The 20,696-nt window shown below is 43.3% G+C and overlaps 2 protein-coding genes across 3 annotated transcripts; both read left to right on the forward strand.

Annotated features, from left to right (window-relative positions):
• Positions 1-370: 370 nt before the first annotated feature.
• On the forward strand, positions 371-7,913 carry ythdf1 (YTH N6-methyladenosine RNA binding protein F1). Its single transcript, XM_077003665.1, has 6 exons — positions 371-791; positions 1,368-1,392; positions 2,616-2,695; positions 3,259-4,905; positions 5,998-6,042; positions 6,214-7,913. The coding sequence occupies exons 1-6, from the start codon at positions 765-767 to the stop codon at positions 6,238-6,240; spliced, it is 1,851 nt and encodes a 616-aa protein (XP_076859780.1). The 5' UTR covers positions 371-764; the 3' UTR covers positions 6,241-7,913.
• Positions 7,914-16,274: 8,361 nt separating this feature from the next.
• Positions 16,275-19,840, forward strand: gid8a (GID complex subunit 8 homolog a (S. cerevisiae)). Of its 2 annotated transcripts, none has more exons than XM_077003666.1 (5): positions 16,275-16,427; positions 17,036-17,189; positions 17,558-17,754; positions 18,156-18,353; positions 18,607-19,840. In XM_077003666.1, exons 2-5 carry the CDS (start codon positions 17,069-17,071, stop codon positions 18,778-18,780), a joined length of 690 nt encoding a protein of 229 aa, XP_076859781.1. In that variant the 5' UTR covers positions 16,275-16,427; positions 17,036-17,068; the 3' UTR covers positions 18,781-19,840. The 2 variants fall into 2 exon arrangements, with proteins under 2 accessions (XP_076859781.1, XP_076859782.1); XM_077003667.1 differs by lacking the exon at positions 16,275-16,427 and adding an exon at positions 16,443-16,566.
• Positions 19,841-20,696: the final 856 nt, after the last annotated feature.

Genomic DNA, 20,696 nt, shown 5'->3' on the forward strand with positions numbered 1-20,696 from the left:
GAAGTAAACTGTCACCGTTTTTGTCCACAGTCACTTAAGCATGTGAACGTGAGTGATGATTAACTCACTGAAATGCTTTACTGTTATGTATGTCGTCCCTGTAGTTACTGTAACACGTATCACTTCCTACTGTTAAAGGAAATAGACCTTACTTGCTTTTATTGCTGCAACCAACTACATCGGTACGATTTTATGCTTAATGATAACAACTCTTATAATAACCGGACGTAGTGGGAAACGAATAGTGCTTATTCGACTTCCACAAAAAAGCGAGAAGGGAACATCAAAGCCACTTATCGCTGATGCGACTTCTCGAACGCTTTCAGCTCCGCATGGCTACCCGGCGTCTCTGACGTCAGCGCGCTCCGCGCAGGTCCCGGATGGAGCTGGGGGGAAGTGAACTGGGCTGCACAATAACTGAAGGCTGGAGGGAGCAGGAAAAATCCAAGAAGAATACGCCGTGAAACAACAATTTGGACTAAAAAAAAACACACCCCCCCCCAAACGCGGAGCTTATAACAATTTTCAGAAATACACACGGACCGGGATTGTGAAATACTCAATTTATTGTGACTGGCCGACTCGTGTCGTGGAACTTGCTGAGGATTCGTGCGGTACGAGAAGAGAGAAAGAAGCCCAGCTAGCTAGCCCGCTAGCCCGCCACGGACCCGAGGAAGGAAACGCGGGTCTGGAACACACGGAACCGCCGCAGAGTGTCCAAGACTTCTGACGATTAACCGTTACGGGGGCTTTGTTGATGAATTATGTCTACCACCAGTATTGACCCACAGGTAGGCCTCGCCGATACATTTTCCCGGCGAATGCGCGGTTATCCGCCTCAGCACCAGCCGTGGCCGTAGGTGAAGGCCTCGGGTCGAGCTTCAGCGGGAGGAACGGGTCGCGCGTCCGGCCGCGTTTAGCCGCAGAGCCCCGACGGCGACCGCGGACGGCCGGGGTGCGAGTGGGTTCGCTTGGACACATGTGTAGCGAGAGGGAGGGAGAAAAAAGATATAATTGAGCTAACAGGAGTTAGCCGTGGTAACGGTTGCCATCGGTTCCTCGGTGGGTTTACAGTCGTGTTGGCTAGTGAGCGCCTGAAGTACCTGAGGCGCCGTACGGTAAACTAGACGACTGCTGTTCTCCGGCGGTCCTAACGGTACAAACCAACGTTAGTCCCCTCATGTTGAACAATTTGAACATGTTTGCCTCGTCTGTGTAGCTTTAGCTTGGGTAGCGTGTGTTATAATAACGCGTCGGCTACGTTTACCTGCATGTGAGGGCACTGAGTGGCGAGCGGGCTTGTTTATCTGACCTGTTTGTCCACCCTCAATCTCTCCCGTGTTATCTGCGCCGACGGAAACGGGAAGACGTCGAAAGGACAAGATGCTAAAGGTAAGTCACGTTTAAGCAGCTTAACATTTGGATGTGCCTCATGTTTGGCGATTCATTCGTCTTCATTATCACGGCAAGTCAGAGGAGGGGGGAAAAAAAGTAATGGGCCAGTGTGGCGAATGCAGAAGAAGCCAGGCAGCTAGCAGGGAGTCGGGATGACCACACACACACACACACACATACACACAGTCGCCTAATCGCAGGGAGGTCGGAAATATAAGTCGCTTCTCCTTGTCATGGCCTAACTGGGAATTCCGTGCCTATTCTGGTTTTTTGTGGCAAAAATGTAACATTTCTGAAACTCCAAGCGGGGCCTTCTGGCGATGCTTGAGCAGTATATAAAACAGATATGGCTGGACGTTAATTGCATTTTTGCCCCCTGACCAATCACCTGTAATGGCGTCCCAGTAAGCGCTGGTGCGTCTGGTTTTGTAATCTTCCTTGGTACGACGCTGTTTCCACATGTACTCATACAATGTAATCAATGACTCGCCTCCATGACTAAAACGGACACCCATAAGGGTATATTGCTGTCGCATCTAAGCACTATGAGTTCGTGTACATACATAATATACATAAGAAATTGGTTAATATACACGAATTCGTGATAGTTAGTGCATAGCACGACTCACACGTTACTTATGCCTAATCACAAATGCGCAGACCTTATTTAACGTGCGTTCTCTATCTGTCATGTTCCACTAGACGTGTCCTGGATGATTCACTAAGATACAAACTCAGACACGCAGTTACAAAAATCATGTATTCCTCAACATTTAAGATGATTCATACCCACATATATTAAAGCCTGACTTCCAAATCCAATGAACTAAAAGAACTGAATAGCCACTTGATTCAAATTAATAGCTATTTATATTTGGGTATTCAGTTATGAGTGTGTGTGGTTTAATCACAGATGGATAATGGAGAGGTGTTTAGATTTGCAGATTCAAATCACATTTGTGATCTGGTGGGGGTGGGGATGCTCTTCTGTCCTCTTCATTAATTAATCGATGCACCAGTTGATGTTTAGTGTGATGAGATGTTTGTTTGGTGATTAATGGTCAGATCACTGCAGATCAAAAGTTACCCAATGGAGCAGACCTGTTAGGTCACGTGACTAAATCTGAAGAGAATAGGCATAAACAAACTTCATGGGGGGGTAAAAATCTGTAGTCCCTTGCATGACTTAATGTTACAAAGCTGTTTTTCTCCTTTTTTAGTGCAAAATGGCTCACTCCATCAAAAGGAAACGGTCCATGACAACGACTTCGAACCTTACCTCACTGGGCAATCTAATCCGGTGAGAAATTTATGTGCATGTGTATGCACACAAGTGCATGTGCATTTGAACACAGTTGTGTTTGTTTTCTATGCACCAAAAAGGAGGTTTCTTGTGGAAATGAATGTATCATATTTCCCAAGTTCTTGGATTACTTTGGGTGTCAGATGGCACCCTTACATGATTCACAGAATCATGATGACATTATTGAAAATACTCCATATTTCATTATGAAATCTTGGTTGATCTTGTTCATGTTGATACAGTTCTTACTCCCCAGAGCTTGAGACAATTCATCTGTATTTTGGACAAAATAATTAGATCAGCTTCTTTTTCTAAAAACTTTATTGCTTGCGTATTGCATCACCTAAACATTATGACCTGCTTTATGAGATTTGCTCTATACATGTGACGGTATTAAAACTGTTTAGAATAATTCTCCATGATCACCAATGCACTTCATGTCAGATTATAACTTAACAAGCCCTTGATTTGCTGTCCATGTGTGTTCTTTGCTTGGATTTTTATTGACATTCTAACAATTGTACTTCAATGTTTACAGTGTAAAATTTTCTATGTTTCAGAACAACAGCTACCAATCCATGACTGACCCCTACTTATCCAGCTACTATGCGCCTTCCATTGGGTTCCCCTATCCCCTTAGCGAGGCTCCCTGGTCCACTGGAGGTGACCCTCCAATCCCCTATCTCACTCCCTATGCTCCCCTCAGTAATGGTGACCATCATTTCATGCATGACACTGTGTTTGGACAGCCCGGTGGCTTGGGCAGTAGTATCTACCCCCACCGATTTAACTTTTTCCCAGAGAACCCAGCATTCTCAGCCTGGGGTACCAGTGGTTCCCAAGGTCAGCAGACTCAGAGCTCCGCCTATGGGGGCAGTTACAGCTACCCACCCAGCTCCCTGGGTGGCACCCTGGTGCCTGACGGGCAGACGGGATTCCACAGCGACACTCTGAGCAAGGCGCCGGGCATGAACAGCCTGGAGCAGGGCATGGTGGGTCTGAAGATTGGTGGCGACGTCACTGGCGGAGGCTCAGGCGTTAAAACGGTGGGCTCTGTGATAGGCGGCGGGCCAGTGGCGGCCGCGGTGGCCACGGGCAACGGCGGAACCCCCATCGGCATGCCGCCACCCAAGCCAACGTCCTGGGCGGCCATTGCGAGCAAGCCGGCGAAACCGCAGCAGCTGAAGGTAAAAAGCAAGCCCGGCATGCCTATGGCAGGGGGTGCGCTGCCCCCACCGCCCATCAAACACAACATGGACATCGGCACCTGGGACAGCAAGGGGCCCGTGACCAAAGTGGCCTCCCCGTTGCCCCCGCCACACCACCACCAACACCACCACCACCAGCACCAGCAGCAGCCCCTCTCTCATCTGCCAGCCCACGCCCACGGACTCCCTCCCCCTCCCCAGCCGCCGATGCCCTCGGCCCAGTCGCTCGCCCAGCAGATGGCGATGCAGGCCCCGCCTCCTCCGCAGCCTTACCAGAACCATGCCCCGGCCCCTCCCCCTCAGACTCGGTGGGTGGCGCCGCGCAACCGTAACCCGGGCTACGGCGGCGGTGGCGGCAGCGTGGACAGCAGCGGCTCTTCCTGCGGCGTGGGCGTGGGCAACGGGGCCGGGGCGGGCCCTCCGGGCGGCGTGGACTCGCACCCGGTCCTGGAGAAGCTGCGCGCGGCGCACAGCTACAACCCCAAGGAGTTCGACTGGAACTTGAAGAACGGGCGCGTGTTCATCATCAAGAGCTACTCGGAGGACGACATCCACCGCTCCATCAAGTACTCCATCTGGTGCAGCACGGAGCACGGCAACAAGCGCCTGGACGCCGCCTTCCGCGCCATCAACGGCAAGGGCCCCGTCTACCTGCTGTTTAGCGTCAACGGCAGCGGGCACTTCTGTGGCGTGGCCGAGATGCGCTCGCCCGTGGACTACGGCACCAGCGCGGGCGTGTGGGCGCAGGACAAGTGGAAGGGCAAGTTCGACGTGGACTGGCTCTTCGTCAAGGACGTGCCCAACAGCCAACTCCGCCACATCCGCCTGGAGAACAACGACAACAAGCCGGTGACCAACTCGCGCGACACGCAGGAGGTGCCCCTGGAGAAGGCCAAGCAGGTGCTGAAGATCATCGCCACCTACAAACACACTACCTCCATCTTCGACGACTTCTCGCACTACGAGAAACGGCAGGAGGAGGAGGAGGTGGTGCGAAAGGTAACGTGCAAACTGTTCGCACATGTGACCGCTCCTTCCATGCTTGTGAAATTGATCTGTTCTTGTGTTCTGTAGAATTATGTATTTGTAGGGTTTGCGTGTTGACCAACAGCAGGGTCACAGGGGGACACCTTGTGTCAATTAAGATCTACTGGAACACAAAGACTTGATGCACTCACACCTGCTGTGATGTGAGCCACAGTAGTGGCTGTGGTTTCCTTCATCGCTGAATGGGTTTTTTGTGCCTAGAACTACAACGCTGTGTTTGGGTTTGACATGGCTAGATTTACAACAGGCCAGAATGGTTAACCCTGAGCTCCCAGCTAATGTAAGTTGGGCTATGGTTTTCCACTCTGTGGGGCTTGCGTTTGGTTGGGTAGGTGAGCGGAACCAAGGCGTTTGAGCTGCTTCCCTGTTTAGATAACTGGAGTAGGGCACCATGTTCCTGGCCCTTGTGACATTACAGCTTGTTTGCAGGAGTAGACGTCTCCGCTTCAGCTGTACCTTCTTTACCTCGTGGGCTCCGCTGTCCTCCCTCTTTCCACGCTGGTTTTCGTTGAAAGTCGACGCATCCTTTCGACCGCGATTGCACCAGCTGGGTGAAATGTCTTCCACAATTAGCTCCTACGTGGAGCTCTGATGTAGAGCCTCGCAGGTCCTCCTTACCTGTGGTACTGCAAGCCGAGGCGGCTTCTTTATGCCGATGCCCCTCGCCCTCCTTGCCAAGACCAGATGCTTTTTTGTTTTCTGACGGATTTGACGTGAATCGTAGCGAGGGCTCCTCTGGAACGGCCTGGTGGGGCACCCAAACCGTGGGCGCCATCTCAGCCAGTGTCACTTAACTGGTGCCTTTCCACCCTCTGTTTGTCTGATTAAAAAAAACAAAAGAAGAACAACCAACCACAAAATTTACAGAAAGTAACTACAAGATGGGGGAAATTCACCCTTAATGTTCTCTGTTTTTGTTCTGTTTATGCTGCTGGTTATGTTGTTGCTCGTTGTGATCTGTTTTGCCATTTGTGGGCTCCAGTGTGATCTATGTGAAGGATGCTGATCAAGCTGATCACGTTTTCCTTTTCTCTACATTGGCAGAACTACGAAACTACTCCAGCCCAGAATCGATCCCGACTGGATCAGGTAAAAGGGTGGGGGTGGGTGGTCGTGAGGTGGTTGGGGAGGGGTGTGTGTTTGTGGGTGTGTGTGGGGGGAATACAGATATATGTATACAGTAGTACTGCAGGCATTGTTGTAATGATTAGCGTTAGTGGCTAGCATTACCTTCACCATTCTCTCTTCCCTTTCTCCCAGGAACGCCAAAATCGAAGTAAACAGTAGAAGACTGCACCTCCACCCCCAACCCCCGCCTTTAGCTTGATCAACGGTTGTTTTAGGACTGACAATTTGAAACTGAAATTTAAAAGGAGGACACAAGAAGAAATTTAAAAAAGAAAAAAAACTCAACATGCGTTTTTGTTTTCGTTTTCTCTATTTAATTCTGATGGCTTGGGCCAGCGTGGAACTCTCATCCGCTCCCAACTCCCACCTGTGTGGGGAACTACGTCCGCCGTGCCTGGCACAACAGCGGCGCTGTGGGCTTGGTCTTTTTTTTTTTTCTTTCATTCGGTTCGGCTTTGACATGCCTCCCTCCTCCCTTCCGTATCCAGTGTCTGACCGACAGTCGTGTGTGCGCACAGGCTCCGCCCACCCTCGTTCCCACTCTGCTCTGACGGCAAGGGGTCGTGGAGGTGGCCGGAGTGAGTGGTAGGGGCCTGTGTGTTTGAGGGTGGTGTTTGAGGTGGTGTTTAAGAGGAGGCGATGACGTGGTGCGATGAAACGGTCCCCCCCACCCCACCCACATCACTAACTCTACTTGGCCAGTTTAATTTTGTACAATCGAGGTGACGTTCCGTACATCTTGTTGTTGGAGTGGGGACTTTGAATTGAGTTGAATGATGAGGATCTGGGGAGTATATTTGCAACTGCGTATAAGGGACAATGAAATGTCTTGACAAATGATGATAATGTTGATGTAACAGAAAAACTATATTTTTTTTAATTATGTGACACTTGGCTTATAACTTTTCTTGGTGGCGAGTCATGTCAGTCCCAATACTTTTGATCTTTCCTGTTTTTTCTTGTTTTTCTGCTTGGAGCCTTAACATTTTAAAGCTATAGTGTCATCAAAACCGTTAAATAATTGCTGTACTATACCTCAACAGCATAATCAGGGAAAAGACGTCCCGAGCACCCTCTACAAGGGAAGTCAACATCATCACTGGCTGGACTGAAGAGGAAAAAAAATACCGTTTGAGTTATGGTTCTGAGCCAAGTGCTATGATTCTGTTATACTCTGCTTATTGTTTCAAGAGCAGCATTGTAACTTTGTACTGTTTCACTGATGCCCAGCAGAGGTCGCTGTTTCTTTGTTTAAGCCAATTTGAGAGAAATGTAGCATTCACTGCTTTTTGAAATCAGTTTAGGTGCATCACTTCCCATATATTTTCCTTTCTTGTCCTTTCTTAACAGAGTTCAGTTTCTTTTTTCCCCTTCTCAGTATAATGCTAAGCTTTAACGTAGGAGCATATAATAACAAAGAACGCCTCAAATGTGTAACCTGAAAATTAATGTTACTGATTACTGTTAAAAGTAAGAAAATGAAACAAAGAGTATATGGTTTCTGTGTGTGATTTTTTTTTTTTTTTTTTTTTAGTCCTTTCTCTTTTTTCTTTTTTTCTCCTTTTTCTTTTTAGGACCTGCTTGCTGTTTTGTGCGCGCGCGCGTGTGTGTGTGTTTGTGCGTTTCTGTGCGAAAGAGGGAGTGTTTTCCTGTGAGGGATTCAGATTTATATAATCATATAACAAATGATTCATGAGAATATATGAAATACTAAAAAAAATTACAAGACAAACATTTGTCACCCCTGAAATGAATATGCATTGTATGCAAGGTCACTATCACCTTCTTAGATCTGATCATGGTCATTATTAAAATAATACTATATGTTGTAACTTGTGTTCAAAGTCTTTGTTTTCACCAAAATGTCATTTATGACATCTGTTCAGTTGGAAAGGGGGTCTGTTTTTTGTTTGTTTATTTGTTTGTTGTTTCCCTGGTGATGAGCTGTGAGATTTTGCTAGAGATATTTGTAACGCGGTATTCATGCTCCGTCAAACAGCTCCCTGTACACCTGTACCAGGTACTCGACATTCTTAATGGCTTGATTCAGGTGTGTTGGTGGGGGGAGGGGGTAAAGCAAAAACATGGGGCCTCAGAATGCTGCTAAGGGGTTGGTTGAGAAATGTTAAATTTGAATTGATGGTCACTGAGTGCAGTCTGTCATGCTTTTAACACCCTGTGAATCTGGAAGATGGTGTGATAAGCAGATTTTATATGAACTTACTAACCTATTACGTAACTGTCTTAAACAGAAATGTGCTGAATTTGCAGTGCACCATGACCATTCTGAGTGCAGCCTTGTATTAAGAATAACATGCCAGTTTTTAAAGAACAAAAAGAAATCTTTTCAAAGTGTTGTAGATACTTTTATGGTGGCTATAACCAAATGGACAGTCGGACACTTCAGATAAATGTCAGATGGAGACAAAGGAAAATACTGATATTAGCCTGTGAGTTATTTTGAAAACACTTTTATTAAAACATGAATAAAACAACAGTATCAGATTGCCAAACAGATAAGAACATCTCCATTCTTCTGGCGTTGTTTTCTGCTCTGCAGAGATTAAATGTATGCTCTTAATTAAATGTATGTTTCAGCATAAAATCTACACCAATCTACAGCTGCGCACAAGCAAATATATCCTTTCTTACTATTACAATTTTTAAGAGCACATAATATTACTGCATTATTAATATTAATATTATTTCTATTTTCTGGCATTTATAAAATAATAGCCTAATAACAGTAATAGTAATAAAAGCCCAAACGATGCCGCACTGTAGTTTTTGTATTGACAAATGAATGCACGTGATTTCAGACTTAAGTCTGATCTTAGTCCTTTGAACACGGGACAAAGTTAAAACGGACAATCTCAGAATTCATTAAACATCTTGTTCTCTATGGCACCTCGCCATTATAATTTGGCATTTTAAAAGCAAGACTTTCCAAGGGAGGAGGGAATTAGGATTTGACACATTCTAAATTGCTATTCCTATCATGCGTCACCCAACCATCGGCCTCACGCAGCTTTTGTCGGCACTGTGACCAAAAGCATTTGTGGGGTTTTTTTTTACCTCTCCAAGTTCCGTGCCGTTGCGCGAGTTCATCTCTGCTCGAGTTTGCAGATTTTAAGGATCCTCTCTTGGCATTCACCGCGTGCCTTAATTGTATGGATATTAAATCAAGGTCCGCCGTGAACACGCAGAGTGGGAGCCCAGCGTCGACACCCTGCGTGGAGCGCGCGTGCGCAACTACCCAAGTACACAGCGGCAAAGCCTTGTCTTCAAAGGGTAGCGCAACTAGAGGACCTATAATCTCCTACATTACAAGGATAATCGCTAAAATCCCTCCCAATCATCATTTATTTACATCCGATGAGCGCATAATGTTAATTCGTCAACCGCAGAAGCATTCTAAGCAGGCCAACGGCCTATTCTCATTACCCGTGATCCGCTCTGGTACGTTAGCCAACGATGGATGCTGCAGCTCGAATGCAAGCAGCCATAGCTATTGTCTCTCGACCAACCAATCTTTTTGAGCAACGCTGACAATTGTGTGGCAGAACATAAAATATTTAACATACCAATTTATGGGTCCCTTATGTAGGCCTAATGCCGTACATCATCTACGTATTGCTGTTCTCAGAAATGTATTTATATAAGCAATCGATATAGGCTTTACAGCGCATACGAAATCAAGGGCGCATAACCCGTTGGCGCGTCGAAACGCTTGTCGCACGTATACATAAAAAAAACACAAATTATTACAATTACAAGCATTTTAGCAGAGCTGCCGCAGTCACATGCATCCTTTTACCCAAGTAGGTGGTAAACAAAACACAATCCCTAAGCATCCACTTGGTGGTTGCATAGCTTTATATTCTTCAGAAAACCTGACAGCGCCCCTCCCCAGCCAGCTCAACGTTTTTATCCCAGTAAAAATAAAACAGTGCAACACCGACACAGTCCTCAAAGGTCCCGTAAACAAAGCGATGCTCAATGTTCTTCGTCGAGCATCTTTCATGCAGCCACACTGTATCCCTGCGTCCTTGTCACGAGCGTTGGTGTCGCGCTCCTGGTTAGACGCGGTGCAGGCACAAAATGTATTTCCTTCGGCATCTTAATCATCCTCTGCCGCAATATTATAGCCTCTCGTTTGCGTCTTGGCCTCGTTGATCCATTCTGCAGAGATTAACGCTTCCTCGCGCCCTCGCACACCCGCCCTCCTCTGCTGATAAGACTCAACGCAAGAGGATTACATCGGGACAAGGTGACGTCATGACCTGGACCGCGAGCCCCCTCCCCCTAACCGTTAACCAAATCCTCATCAGTAGGATGCCCTTGAAAACCAACAAGAGAGACATTAGCAGTGGACCAAAATCATTTAATCAGACTGGGGTAATATAGTCTCTGTGTCTAAAATCATTTTTGCCTGTGTCGCCACAAGTGAATATAATGCAAATAATAATAGGACATGTCTGCTAGTTTGAAGTGAAGTGTTTTTTTTTTTTTTTTGGAGGGGGGATATTAGGGAGACGTGTGCGCAAATGAATTCATCAAATGTTTTAAATATGCTGTCCTTATAAGCATTAAGATTGATTAAAGATGAGGCCTACAGCACGTGAAGATCATGTGATACCGGCACAGACTAAAATGCCGCAGAGACAATATAGCCTGCTGCACCTCGCGCTAAAATGGCGGGGGCACCTGCTCCTGAAAGCACTACCTCATCCTCTTAGTTTGATCACATCCCAACGATATCTCAACGGTAACGAAGCTTAACCAAAGACTCTATATATCTACCAGTGCTCCGTTTAATTCAAGACGTTTTTAGTAGCCTAGTTCAGAATCCACTTTGCTCTAATCCTTCATGTCCTACTCCATTATTTTAATTTCGACGCATCCACATTCGGGGCCTTCTCGTGTTGCGGTCCATTGTAAAAATCCAGCACACTGAAACATCCGGAAACAGTGGCTAAAACGCGCTGCGGTTTCTCTGTCACGGGGCTGCTTTCTGGGCTTCCACCGCCGCGTGAGGGAGGAGCTGTCTCTGCATTACAATGACGCCGGAGCCCATTCATTTCGCCCCTCTGGTCTTTCACTGGTCAGTCCACCCCATGGCGCGAGCGGGGCCTCTCTATTACAAGGTGTCGCGACCACAGAATGAAGCTAACATAAAGACGGAGCTTGTGTTTAGTTCTGGAGATATGGAGATATGTGAATGAGCGACAATGTTATTTACGAGAGCTTACAGAACACCTCTACGTGATGTAAGCCCAACCCAGAACGGCTGAACGTATTAAACGCAAATAGTCCAGTGCGTGTGTGCAATTTGTTGAGCCAAAACGATCAGCAAACCCAAAAGTGGACCGTTAATCCATTCCTTATTCTCCACTCCCTCAGCTCCACCTCCCTTTTTGTTCTCTTCTCTCTCCACCTTCCACCTTCCTCATCCTCTCTTTACCAATCTTCCTCCCACATGTGTATCCACATATCTCTCACTAGCATGAGACCCACTCTGCCCCACATGTCTTGCATGATTGGCTCAGCTGCTCGGCTCAAATTCACCATGGCAACCACAATTCTGTCGCCCAGCAACGGGCTTCTCTTTCACCCCACTACATGGAGACCCCTTTTCCCCCCCGACTGCCAACAGTCTGTGTAGCGGGTGTTGTGAGCAATAAGGTAATAGTACCATACCTGGCCCCAGTACTTTCCCCTGCACGGCCTGCAGAACAACAGAGAAAGACAGCAGAAATCCGCCTCATCGAGGATTGTGTTCCCTGGGCTATAACTGGCTGTGGAATTCGGTCTGAAATCTGAAGATCTCAAACCAGAGAAGGGGCATAGAATTTCAACCAATGCGATATTCTTCAAGCTCAGAATTGGGATCATTTTCTAGGTCCACGTAAAGAAATTTCAACAGCAGTGTCCAGCCCAATTCCATCCATGTTTAGTAGCATATGTATATATATATATTGTTTTGCCTGTCTGGCCCATGATGAAACTGACCTGGGCCTATCAATTTGTACCATGTTAAAACATGTTATTGAAACAGTCATTGAAAAGTCAGTGAATGTTTTAATATTCTTTAGATTTAGATTAAAACATATATATATTTTGATAACGTGTATTTTTGATTATTTTGCAAAATATTTACTTAATGGTATAATTGCATTCAAATATAATGCCAAGGTCAGGAGAAGATGAGCAAATAGTTATGATTATAATTTATACATTAATGCTCATGTATTGTTCTACATGCTGAGTTTTCTATATAGCTAGTGCCAGATACTCATAGCTAGCACCCTCAATTATTGCTCGAAGGCAAAAATCAGACTAGGTACCCCTCGGGGTGGAAGGTCATATGCAAATATTGCTGTGAGGGGTGTGTCAGCATCTGTGTGTGTCCAGATGGGTGTGTCTGCCACACTTATGCATGCTTTAATTTCCATATATTAATATATCAGTTACTCCCAGGCCCTTTCCCTCTGTCCATTTATTTGTCTTATTCTTTGTTCTCCAGCACTGTGCTACCCCTCCCCCTGGGCAGGTCTCCTGATATGGGTCACGGTCTTGACTGCATCACGTGATCATCGTACGTATGTGTCTGGTAGTTTGTTGTTTTCCTTGTCTTGTAGTTTTTTGATTTACAAGTTATGTAAAGTTCATCAGACAATAAAAAATGTTTACATAATTTCGACATTATATTTATCGACATTATGTATATTGCATGGTGGGTGTATGCCTATGCCTGTAGACATGGGGTGTGTTGTAATAAAAATAATAATAACCATCTTCATCCTCAACAGAAACAACTGATAATGTGCTGTACTCTGCAAGAATTTTTTTATTGAATTGTGGGTTCTGCAGTAATGCTTTGTTAATAATTCCCTATACATTTGCAAGGCTCCAAAGTTCACCGTCTACAATGTAATCATGTTCTAAATCCAAATATTAATGAATTAAATTGAATACACTTTTGATCTGGTTTACTAAATTCAGCAGATGAATATTTATATATTTATTGTATACAGTTGTCAGTGAGATATTTTTTGCACCATCTTCATAAGAAGGCAATGCATGCTTGTAATCCACCAATCATGTTATATATTCACTAAAATGTTTACAATAATCCTGTTAGCAGAAACAAATTAGAGGATTCACTTTTTCATATTAAAACAGATGTGTTGCCAGATAAGCCAAAATGCTTGATTACATTCCATCAACCCCCTCCTCGTGGAGGGTGTTCAAGAGACAACGAGGATGTAATTTCTAATCACCATCATTTGCATTTGCAAATGATGACTAAATAATCGCATTTCTTACAACTGAGAAGAATATTGACATCTGTTATGTTGTCACATCAGCTCAACATAAGAAGGAACTTGGTTGCCCATTGCCTTGTTCTGGAATTAAAATGGAAAGAAGAAGAGAATTAAAGAAAATAAATCATACATCGTATATTGCATAAAGTAAACTCAATCATTTACAAGCATGGGGTATCAAAACACTGCCTAAAGTATCTGTGAAAACATCTTTTAGGGCTAGGTGCCCAGGGTTGTTTACTAAAATCTCACACTCTCTGTTGAGGGTGCAAACTATCAAATATGTCTCAAAGTAACTAACTTGTCTTTGTTTCCCATAAAGCACTGCAGTGTTGGGACCATCTTAAATGACAGAGGTTGTGCTCAGTATGATACACTATAATAACTCTTTGTATAATGATGTCTTGGGGAACTGACTTTACAAAGAAGGTAAATTTTGGGGGAAGAATTGTTGTGGTAAATTTATTCATACTATAGATTTGAGAATTTTTTTGATAATACAATTCATCAAACACAACACCACCATGGGCTCATCTATTGTCAAAATATTTCCAGAAATATTCCAAGCAGTATTCCTTTGTAAACAATATTTATAATGTTACTATAGGCTAATGTTTGTAGAATGTGATTACAATGTTTTTAAAACAGCCCGTTTGTTTGTCTTTACGCTCTGATGTGATTGGACAGGTCGTTAATCCCTGAATAGTTTCCACTCATTAAGAAGTGGAGCTTTTCATCGCTCCCCGAAAGCTCGGGCTGAGGTAGCACGCACGTGACAAGGAGAGCGGCACATTTTTCTGACAGAATGAACACAGGAGGAGGAAATAAGTTGGTTGCCTGTTGTCGTGAAAGGGTCTTGCACAGTCAATTTATAAACCTCTCGCCCGACAGGTCCCGACAAGACGCACGGGTCAAACCCTAAAACAAGCAAGGACACAGGATGCAAACGGAAGATGTTTACATTTTCTGGATGAATCAAATCCTGCGACTACTAACAACGCGTACAAACAGCACAAGGCCTTGCGTCTTCCCATCAATGATCGTGAACGAAGGTGTACCTAAATTATGCACTTGACGACGTATTGTCTGTAATACCGTACATACCCAAACCAACAGTGAAAAAACTGTCTTAGATTGCTCTGTCCTGACCAAGAACCATATTCTAATGCCGGCTCATGCTTTTAATGAGATATGCTAAATTGTTTCACAAACGAAGTAAAAAATATTGTGTATGTGCCGCAAGAATAGAAACGTTTTTCAGCGCAAAGCACCTGGCGATTATATCCCTTTGATTTTATTTTCATGACACTACTCCTGTCAGTCTTCAATCGTTGAACAGTTGTTTTTTATTCTTTATCGTTTTGGTTACTTGCAATGTCTAAATCAAGGAATAAATAATGATACGAAAATATTCATCAGAAAATTGGAGTCACGTGCCGACCCTACAATTTTTGTTACAGACATATCTATTTTAAAGACATTTTTCCTGGACATAAAAATAAAAGTAGAATTCCTGGAAGTGTGTATAAAAATGAAACCATAAAAAATAGAAAACATCGTATTGCCTGACTTGAACTCTAATAAATAAAACATTTGTTAAAGTAATAAAAAAATAATAAATATAAAAAGTAAGCTTTTATCAGGATTCGATATCAGCGTGCAGACACAAAAACACAAAAGAAGACAATATTTGTAATTTTTCTAAATTATCTTTTAATTGATAATAGTCTATGTTCAGTAGATATTATGCAGTTTGCATGCAATTGTTTTCAGTAGCCTACAATTACTTGAGAAGTAAATTTTTCCGGTTATAATTTTGACGAATTGTGCCAAAACCAAACGTTATAATGCTGTACAATTCATTAAAACAACAGATGATGTATACAATGGACAATACAGGAATCTCAGTATAATGCCCCCCTTCTGTCTTATTGTTTAGGGGTTTTATCAGTAAACCTGAACGTTCTGCTATAACAGAGCTGCTCATGCAAGCATACGCATACTTTGTTTCTGTAGCATGTATTATGAAATGAGAGCATCAGTGACGTGTAAGCTCAATTGGCCAGGTGAGTATGTGTAAACATTAGCAGTAGTCATTGTGTGTGATTGCACACCATAATCACTTCTCTGAGTCATGATGTGATGTAATGACATCTACAAAGGACAATATTGTTTCTAAATAACAGTCAGCACAATAATTCTTTATTGACAACTTACGAGTTTCAAGCATCTGCTGCAGTTACGATTTAGGATTAATGGAGGCTCAGATCAGACCAGATAATAGCAGATAAGAAAACAATGATTGCACATGTGTGGAGTATTTCATTAGTATTTCAGTAGTTCATGTTCCGTTATTGTTTAATGTGCAATTGATAAAATACAAAATACATTTTGTTAATGTATGTATTATCATTTTATCAGTTTATAGTCAGAACTACGTTTAGAGTATTATTTAAAAATGTAGTTACATACAAAGTACAAAAGGCCTCCATGAAACAGGACGTTTCAGACAGAGGTCCTTTATCAGTTGTGCAAACAAAGTGCTTTTACCACCTGGATACACACACACACACACACACACACACATATATATATATATATATATATATATATATATATATATATATATATATATATATATATATATATATATATATATATATATGTGAATGAGAGAGAGAGAAACAGTGAGAAATGATGAGAAATGTTTTATTGTAGTTGCTAAAATCATATTATCCAGACAAAGAAAAACTCCCACAATTATGCTGCCACCTGAATATCGCTTTGGATATATAATTATGTCCCCGGGGGTGCTTTTTACAACGTAGAGAAGATGTTTTCACCCTCTTGTGAGCCATTTTTCTGCCATGATCTGGCAACCACTGGCAGCTCTACCACAGCAACTATGACGTGGTTGTAGCGGCCAATCACACAGCTGAACTAAAGTCTCGTTATGTACTACAGCCCTCTATCGCGTGATCTCCATCCTAGGCCCACCGCCATTGCAAAGAATTATTTGTAAGTATTTTGCCATATTAGAGTGTTTTGCATGTTTAGGCAAAATAAATTAACGGGTAATAATTTGTTTAAGCATGCGCTTTATCTTTAGTAATTCCGGAAATTTCTGTGTCAATTCAAGCGCGCAAAAAGTCGGCATGTAAGTTTCAGGCTTCAATGTTTTGCTTCCTATCAAGGCCACAGTTATTTTTATTATTACAACGCCGACAACTCTCACGATATATGTTAACATTCGGCCGTGAAACTGGTTATCCGGAATATCTTTTGGTTCAAAATGCATTGGCTAGCTATCTCCATAATCACTTATCTTCAACTGCGGCGTAGGCAGTTAGCCGGCTAGCCAGCCAGCTAACACTCCTACCAGGTGGCTTCTGTGTTGCGTTTACTTGAACACGGGACGGAAAACGCCGCGAAAATACGAACGCCGTCTCGTCTTATTGCTGACCACTCGCCTCATGTACCAGAAACGAGCGACCCACACATCCCCACGGAACCTCCTAATACTGGAGCCGTAGCTAACAGCAGTAACCGAAGCGCCAGGCTGCGTTTACAAGTTCAAGTGAGATTCGCCTGTTATGACAACGACTTTTAATTTCTGTTCACTGAAGGTGCAGCTTGACTTTCGAGCGACGTGGGTATTCATGATGAGCTATGCAGAAAAGCCGGAGGACGTTACAAAGGAGGAATGGATGGAAAAGCTCAACAACGTGCACATCCAGAGAGCAGATATGAACCGTCTCATCATGAACTACTTAGTAACGGGTGTGTGTGTGTCACTTCGATTGTACTTTGCGCGCATTTTGTTTTAAGATAGCGGTCTCTTTCAATCATGTAACGTGGCATAGCTCATTGTTCTGATTTTATGAGTGCTTTCCAACCTCATAGCCTATCTAGTGTGTCTTACACCGTCGCATACGTACATTGGAACTGTGCAGTGTACTCTGTTAACGTTTGTATGTCTTGATCTTAGAATTTCAACTGTGGTTGTTTCATGTTTTACTCCCCCCCCCCCCCCCCCCAAAAAAAAACAAACAAAAAAAAAAGAGATCCCCATACACACACATTTGAATGCACTTTAACATATATGCAATGCACATGCATGCATTAAAATAGCAAGTTTGGTTCCACAGAGGGTTTTAAGGAGGCTGCAGAGAAGTTCCGGGTGGAGTCGGGCATTGAGCCCAGTGTGGATCTGGACTCGCTGGACGAGCGGATAAAGATCAGGGAAATGATTCTGAAGGGGCAGATTCAGGAGGCCATCTCCCTCATTAACAGCCTTCATCCTGAGCTCCTAGACACAAACCGATACCTGTATTTCCACCTCCAGGTAAATACACTGAAAAGATTCAAACTTCCGTTGTTTCTGAATAGCATACCACTGAACTTTATAACATATGCTGGGGATTGTCATTGTTATCTCTGCAATTCTGTTGGTTTGTTTTTCTTGGCTGAAGCATGTAACTAGGCCAACAGTAAAAATGCTAAACATTAATTTAGCATTTATCTTTATTTGTTTAATAAGAATTTGGGTAAGAAGCAGATTTATATGCAGATGTCACTGTTGCAGAATAGATTCCTCTAAGGAGAAAGTTTATTTTGTGACCGGCTGGCAGCAGGTTCTTATTTGCACCAAAATGCCAGGAGGGAACTCCACTCCAGCTAAGCCCCCTCCCCATGAACCCTGGTTAATGTGGGATGTGTGGTTGTGGATGTTCCCCACTCCCACAGCAGCAGCACCTGATCGAGCTGATCCGCCTGCGAGAGACTGAGGCTGCGCTGGAGTTTGCGCAGTCGCAGCTGGCCGAGCAGGGAGAGGAGAGCCGGGAGTGTCTGACTGAGATGGAGAGAACGCTGGCCCTGCTCGCCTTCGACAACCCCGAGGACTCGCCTTTCGGGGACCTGCTTAACATGATGCAGCGGCAGAAGGTGTGTGTGTGTGTGTGTGTGTGTGTGTGTGTGTGTGTGTGTGTGCACACGTGCGCGCAGTGCAATTGTGTCTAAGATGTATATATATAAATACACACACACTGTAATGAACAGAAATGCATCCTGGATCTCTTGACAGCTCTGCTTTCTATCCACAAGGTGGTGTCATTGTGTGTGAAAAGCACAGCAGTGCCTAAGAAGGTGCCTCTTGTCACTGCTAGTTTCATGCTGAACAAATGGTGTCGTCCTGTAGGTTTGGAGCGAGGTCAACCAGGCAGTACTGGATTACGAGAACAGGGAGTCGACGCCCAAACTGGCCAAGCTGCTGAAGCTCTTGTTATGGGCACAGAATGAACTAGACCAGAAAAAGGTCAAATACCCCAAAATGACAGACCTTAGCAAGGGCACAATCGAGGACCCCAAGTAGAAACTGTCAACAATGGACACCAATGCCATTTTTTCCCTCGTATTTATAAAACCGTCAGTGACTGCACCGTATATATATATATATAAATCATATATATGAATATGAATCATATATATGAGTTTAATGATCATATAAGAGAACGAACTTAACTGTATATGGTATTATTTTTGAGAGAAGTTATTCTATTCAAAAAGAAAATATCAGCATCATTTAAAATTACATTTTCTGGCCACCCATTTGCAGAAGGTGAAAGAGCTGTGAAATGTTGACTTTATTTTTGTTATTGTTGCTTAGATGAATCTTTTTAAGTACTAGCATTTTGTGTTCTGTCCACTAACTCTGTCTTGACTCAGTGCAGTTTTTTAATGCCTAAAATAGGCCCTAAGTTAGACGGGTAATAACATCTCACGGTTTTTAAGTTTCATTTTTTTTTGTTTTGTTTTTGTTTGATTGTTTTTTGTGTGTGTAAAAGAACATTTCTGGTATTGTGATGCTGTCTTTGGTAACATTCATTTGTTTTCAGCCTCCCCTGGAAAGTGACACTGAATTTGTGTCTTGTGTTTTGCCACTGATGTGCTGTGCATTGCTGGACAAACATGGGTATGGTCTTCTCTTGTATATGTTAGGCTTGTTTGAACCCCCAGCCTTGTTTAAGCTCCTTTCAGCTCTATTTGTTGTAGTCGTGTGTCTGTCATTGCATTTTCACTTGGAATGAAAGCGGGCTTAATCAAATGGGGCAACAGGATAGCATAACATTTCATGCGGGTGACCTGGTGGAGTTGAAGGTTTTAGGCTTCCACAGCATAAGCTATTTTTACTTTAAATGCACATATTTGTATTGTCATTATAGTCACTACAAAGCCACCATGCCTTGTAAAAGTTGACCATACCTTGCCTCCTTGTTTTCTGATTCTACTTGCTGCTGAAGTTAAAAGTTTATTCGTGCTAGGCATTATAAAAATTTTTAGTTTTATTTATTCATGAACAGCACATTCCTCAACAACTCCCGTTTTTAAAGTCAGATTTACAGGTACAATAAACTGTTTTCTTTCAAACTAAATTGTCTGGCTCTCTTCTCTTGTGCCTCATTGCCTTAAAATAAATGTATGCTTTTGAGTAACTGCTTTTCAAATCCTTTTCACCAGACACATTTCACTTTTGTCTCTGTCACCCCTGTATTTCTATGGGACTATCATTACATTTAATGTCTTTTCTGCCATGTTGGAATGTTCTGTTTTCTGTGGATGAGTTCTACCTAGAGGTACCGGACTATACATCTAAACAATAGCTTTTTTACCATGTCTGATTACTCATGCATGGTCTCCTAAATAGGTGTGACTTTGTAAATAGTAAAACAGGTCTGTTATTTGGCTAAAGCAGTGTAGGTGTGAATTTACTGAAAACTGACATTCTGAACCTTAACCTCATGGTTGTTGTTTCATTCAAAATTCAGTGCACCAGTGTCTGATTTCCTAAACTTTGCTCTATATTATATAATCATCTTTTATGTCTTTATTACAGTTTTACTCAGTCAATTTGGTCATTTCTCAGATTAGAATTGAAATTCTCAAAACTGTTCATTCAATCTCCACATCTTGTCACTTGTGCACATTGTAATTGCATTTCTCATTGTGTTTCACATTTAGCAAATGGACAATTGTCTGTTGTTTTTTGCATTATCAATTGCTTGTCATGTTTATCAAAATGTGTTGTACGGATTGTCTATTGAATTGTCTTACCCTCCAAAACATTTAGTCTTTAGGTAATCGCCTAGGTCATTACATGCAAAAGTGCTGAACATGTCATAATCTCTAAAGCATCATTAAAAATGTATTTATTTTGTCTTTCCACCACCAATCTTGGCTGTTTTCTGGGTGAATCTTGGATCCATACGGGCTCCAGTAGGTCTTCTGCAG

Source organism: Brachyhypopomus gauderio, chromosome 4, assembly GCF_052324685.1.
Source record: "Brachyhypopomus gauderio isolate BG-103 chromosome 4, BGAUD_0.2, whole genome shotgun sequence".
NCBI classification, from domain to species: domain Eukaryota; kingdom Metazoa; phylum Chordata; class Actinopteri; order Gymnotiformes; family Hypopomidae; genus Brachyhypopomus; species Brachyhypopomus gauderio.

Bases quoted from the DNA above. Each gene is read 5' to 3' on its own strand.
- gid8a (XM_077003666.1), top strand. From the start codon at position 17,069: ATGATGAGCTATGCAGAAAAGCCGGAGGACGTTACAAAGGAGGAATGG. The intron at 17,755-18,155 runs GTAAATACACTG...CCACTCCCACAG, and splicing joins ACCTGTATTTCCACCTCCAG to CAGCAGCACCTGATCGAGCT. The intron at 18,354-18,606 runs GTGTGTGTGTGT...GTCGTCCTGTAG, and splicing joins ACATGATGCAGCGGCAGAAG to GTTTGGAGCGAGGTCAACCA.
- ythdf1 (XM_077003665.1), top strand. From the start codon at position 765: ATGTCTACCACCAGTATTGACCCACAG. The intron at 1,393-2,615 runs GTAAGTCACGTT...CTCCTTTTTTAG, and splicing joins GAAAGGACAAGATGCTAAAG to TGCAAAATGGCTCACTCCAT. The intron at 6,043-6,213 runs GTAAAAGGGTGG...CCTTTCTCCCAG, and splicing joins ATCGATCCCGACTGGATCAG to GAACGCCAAAATCGAAGTAA.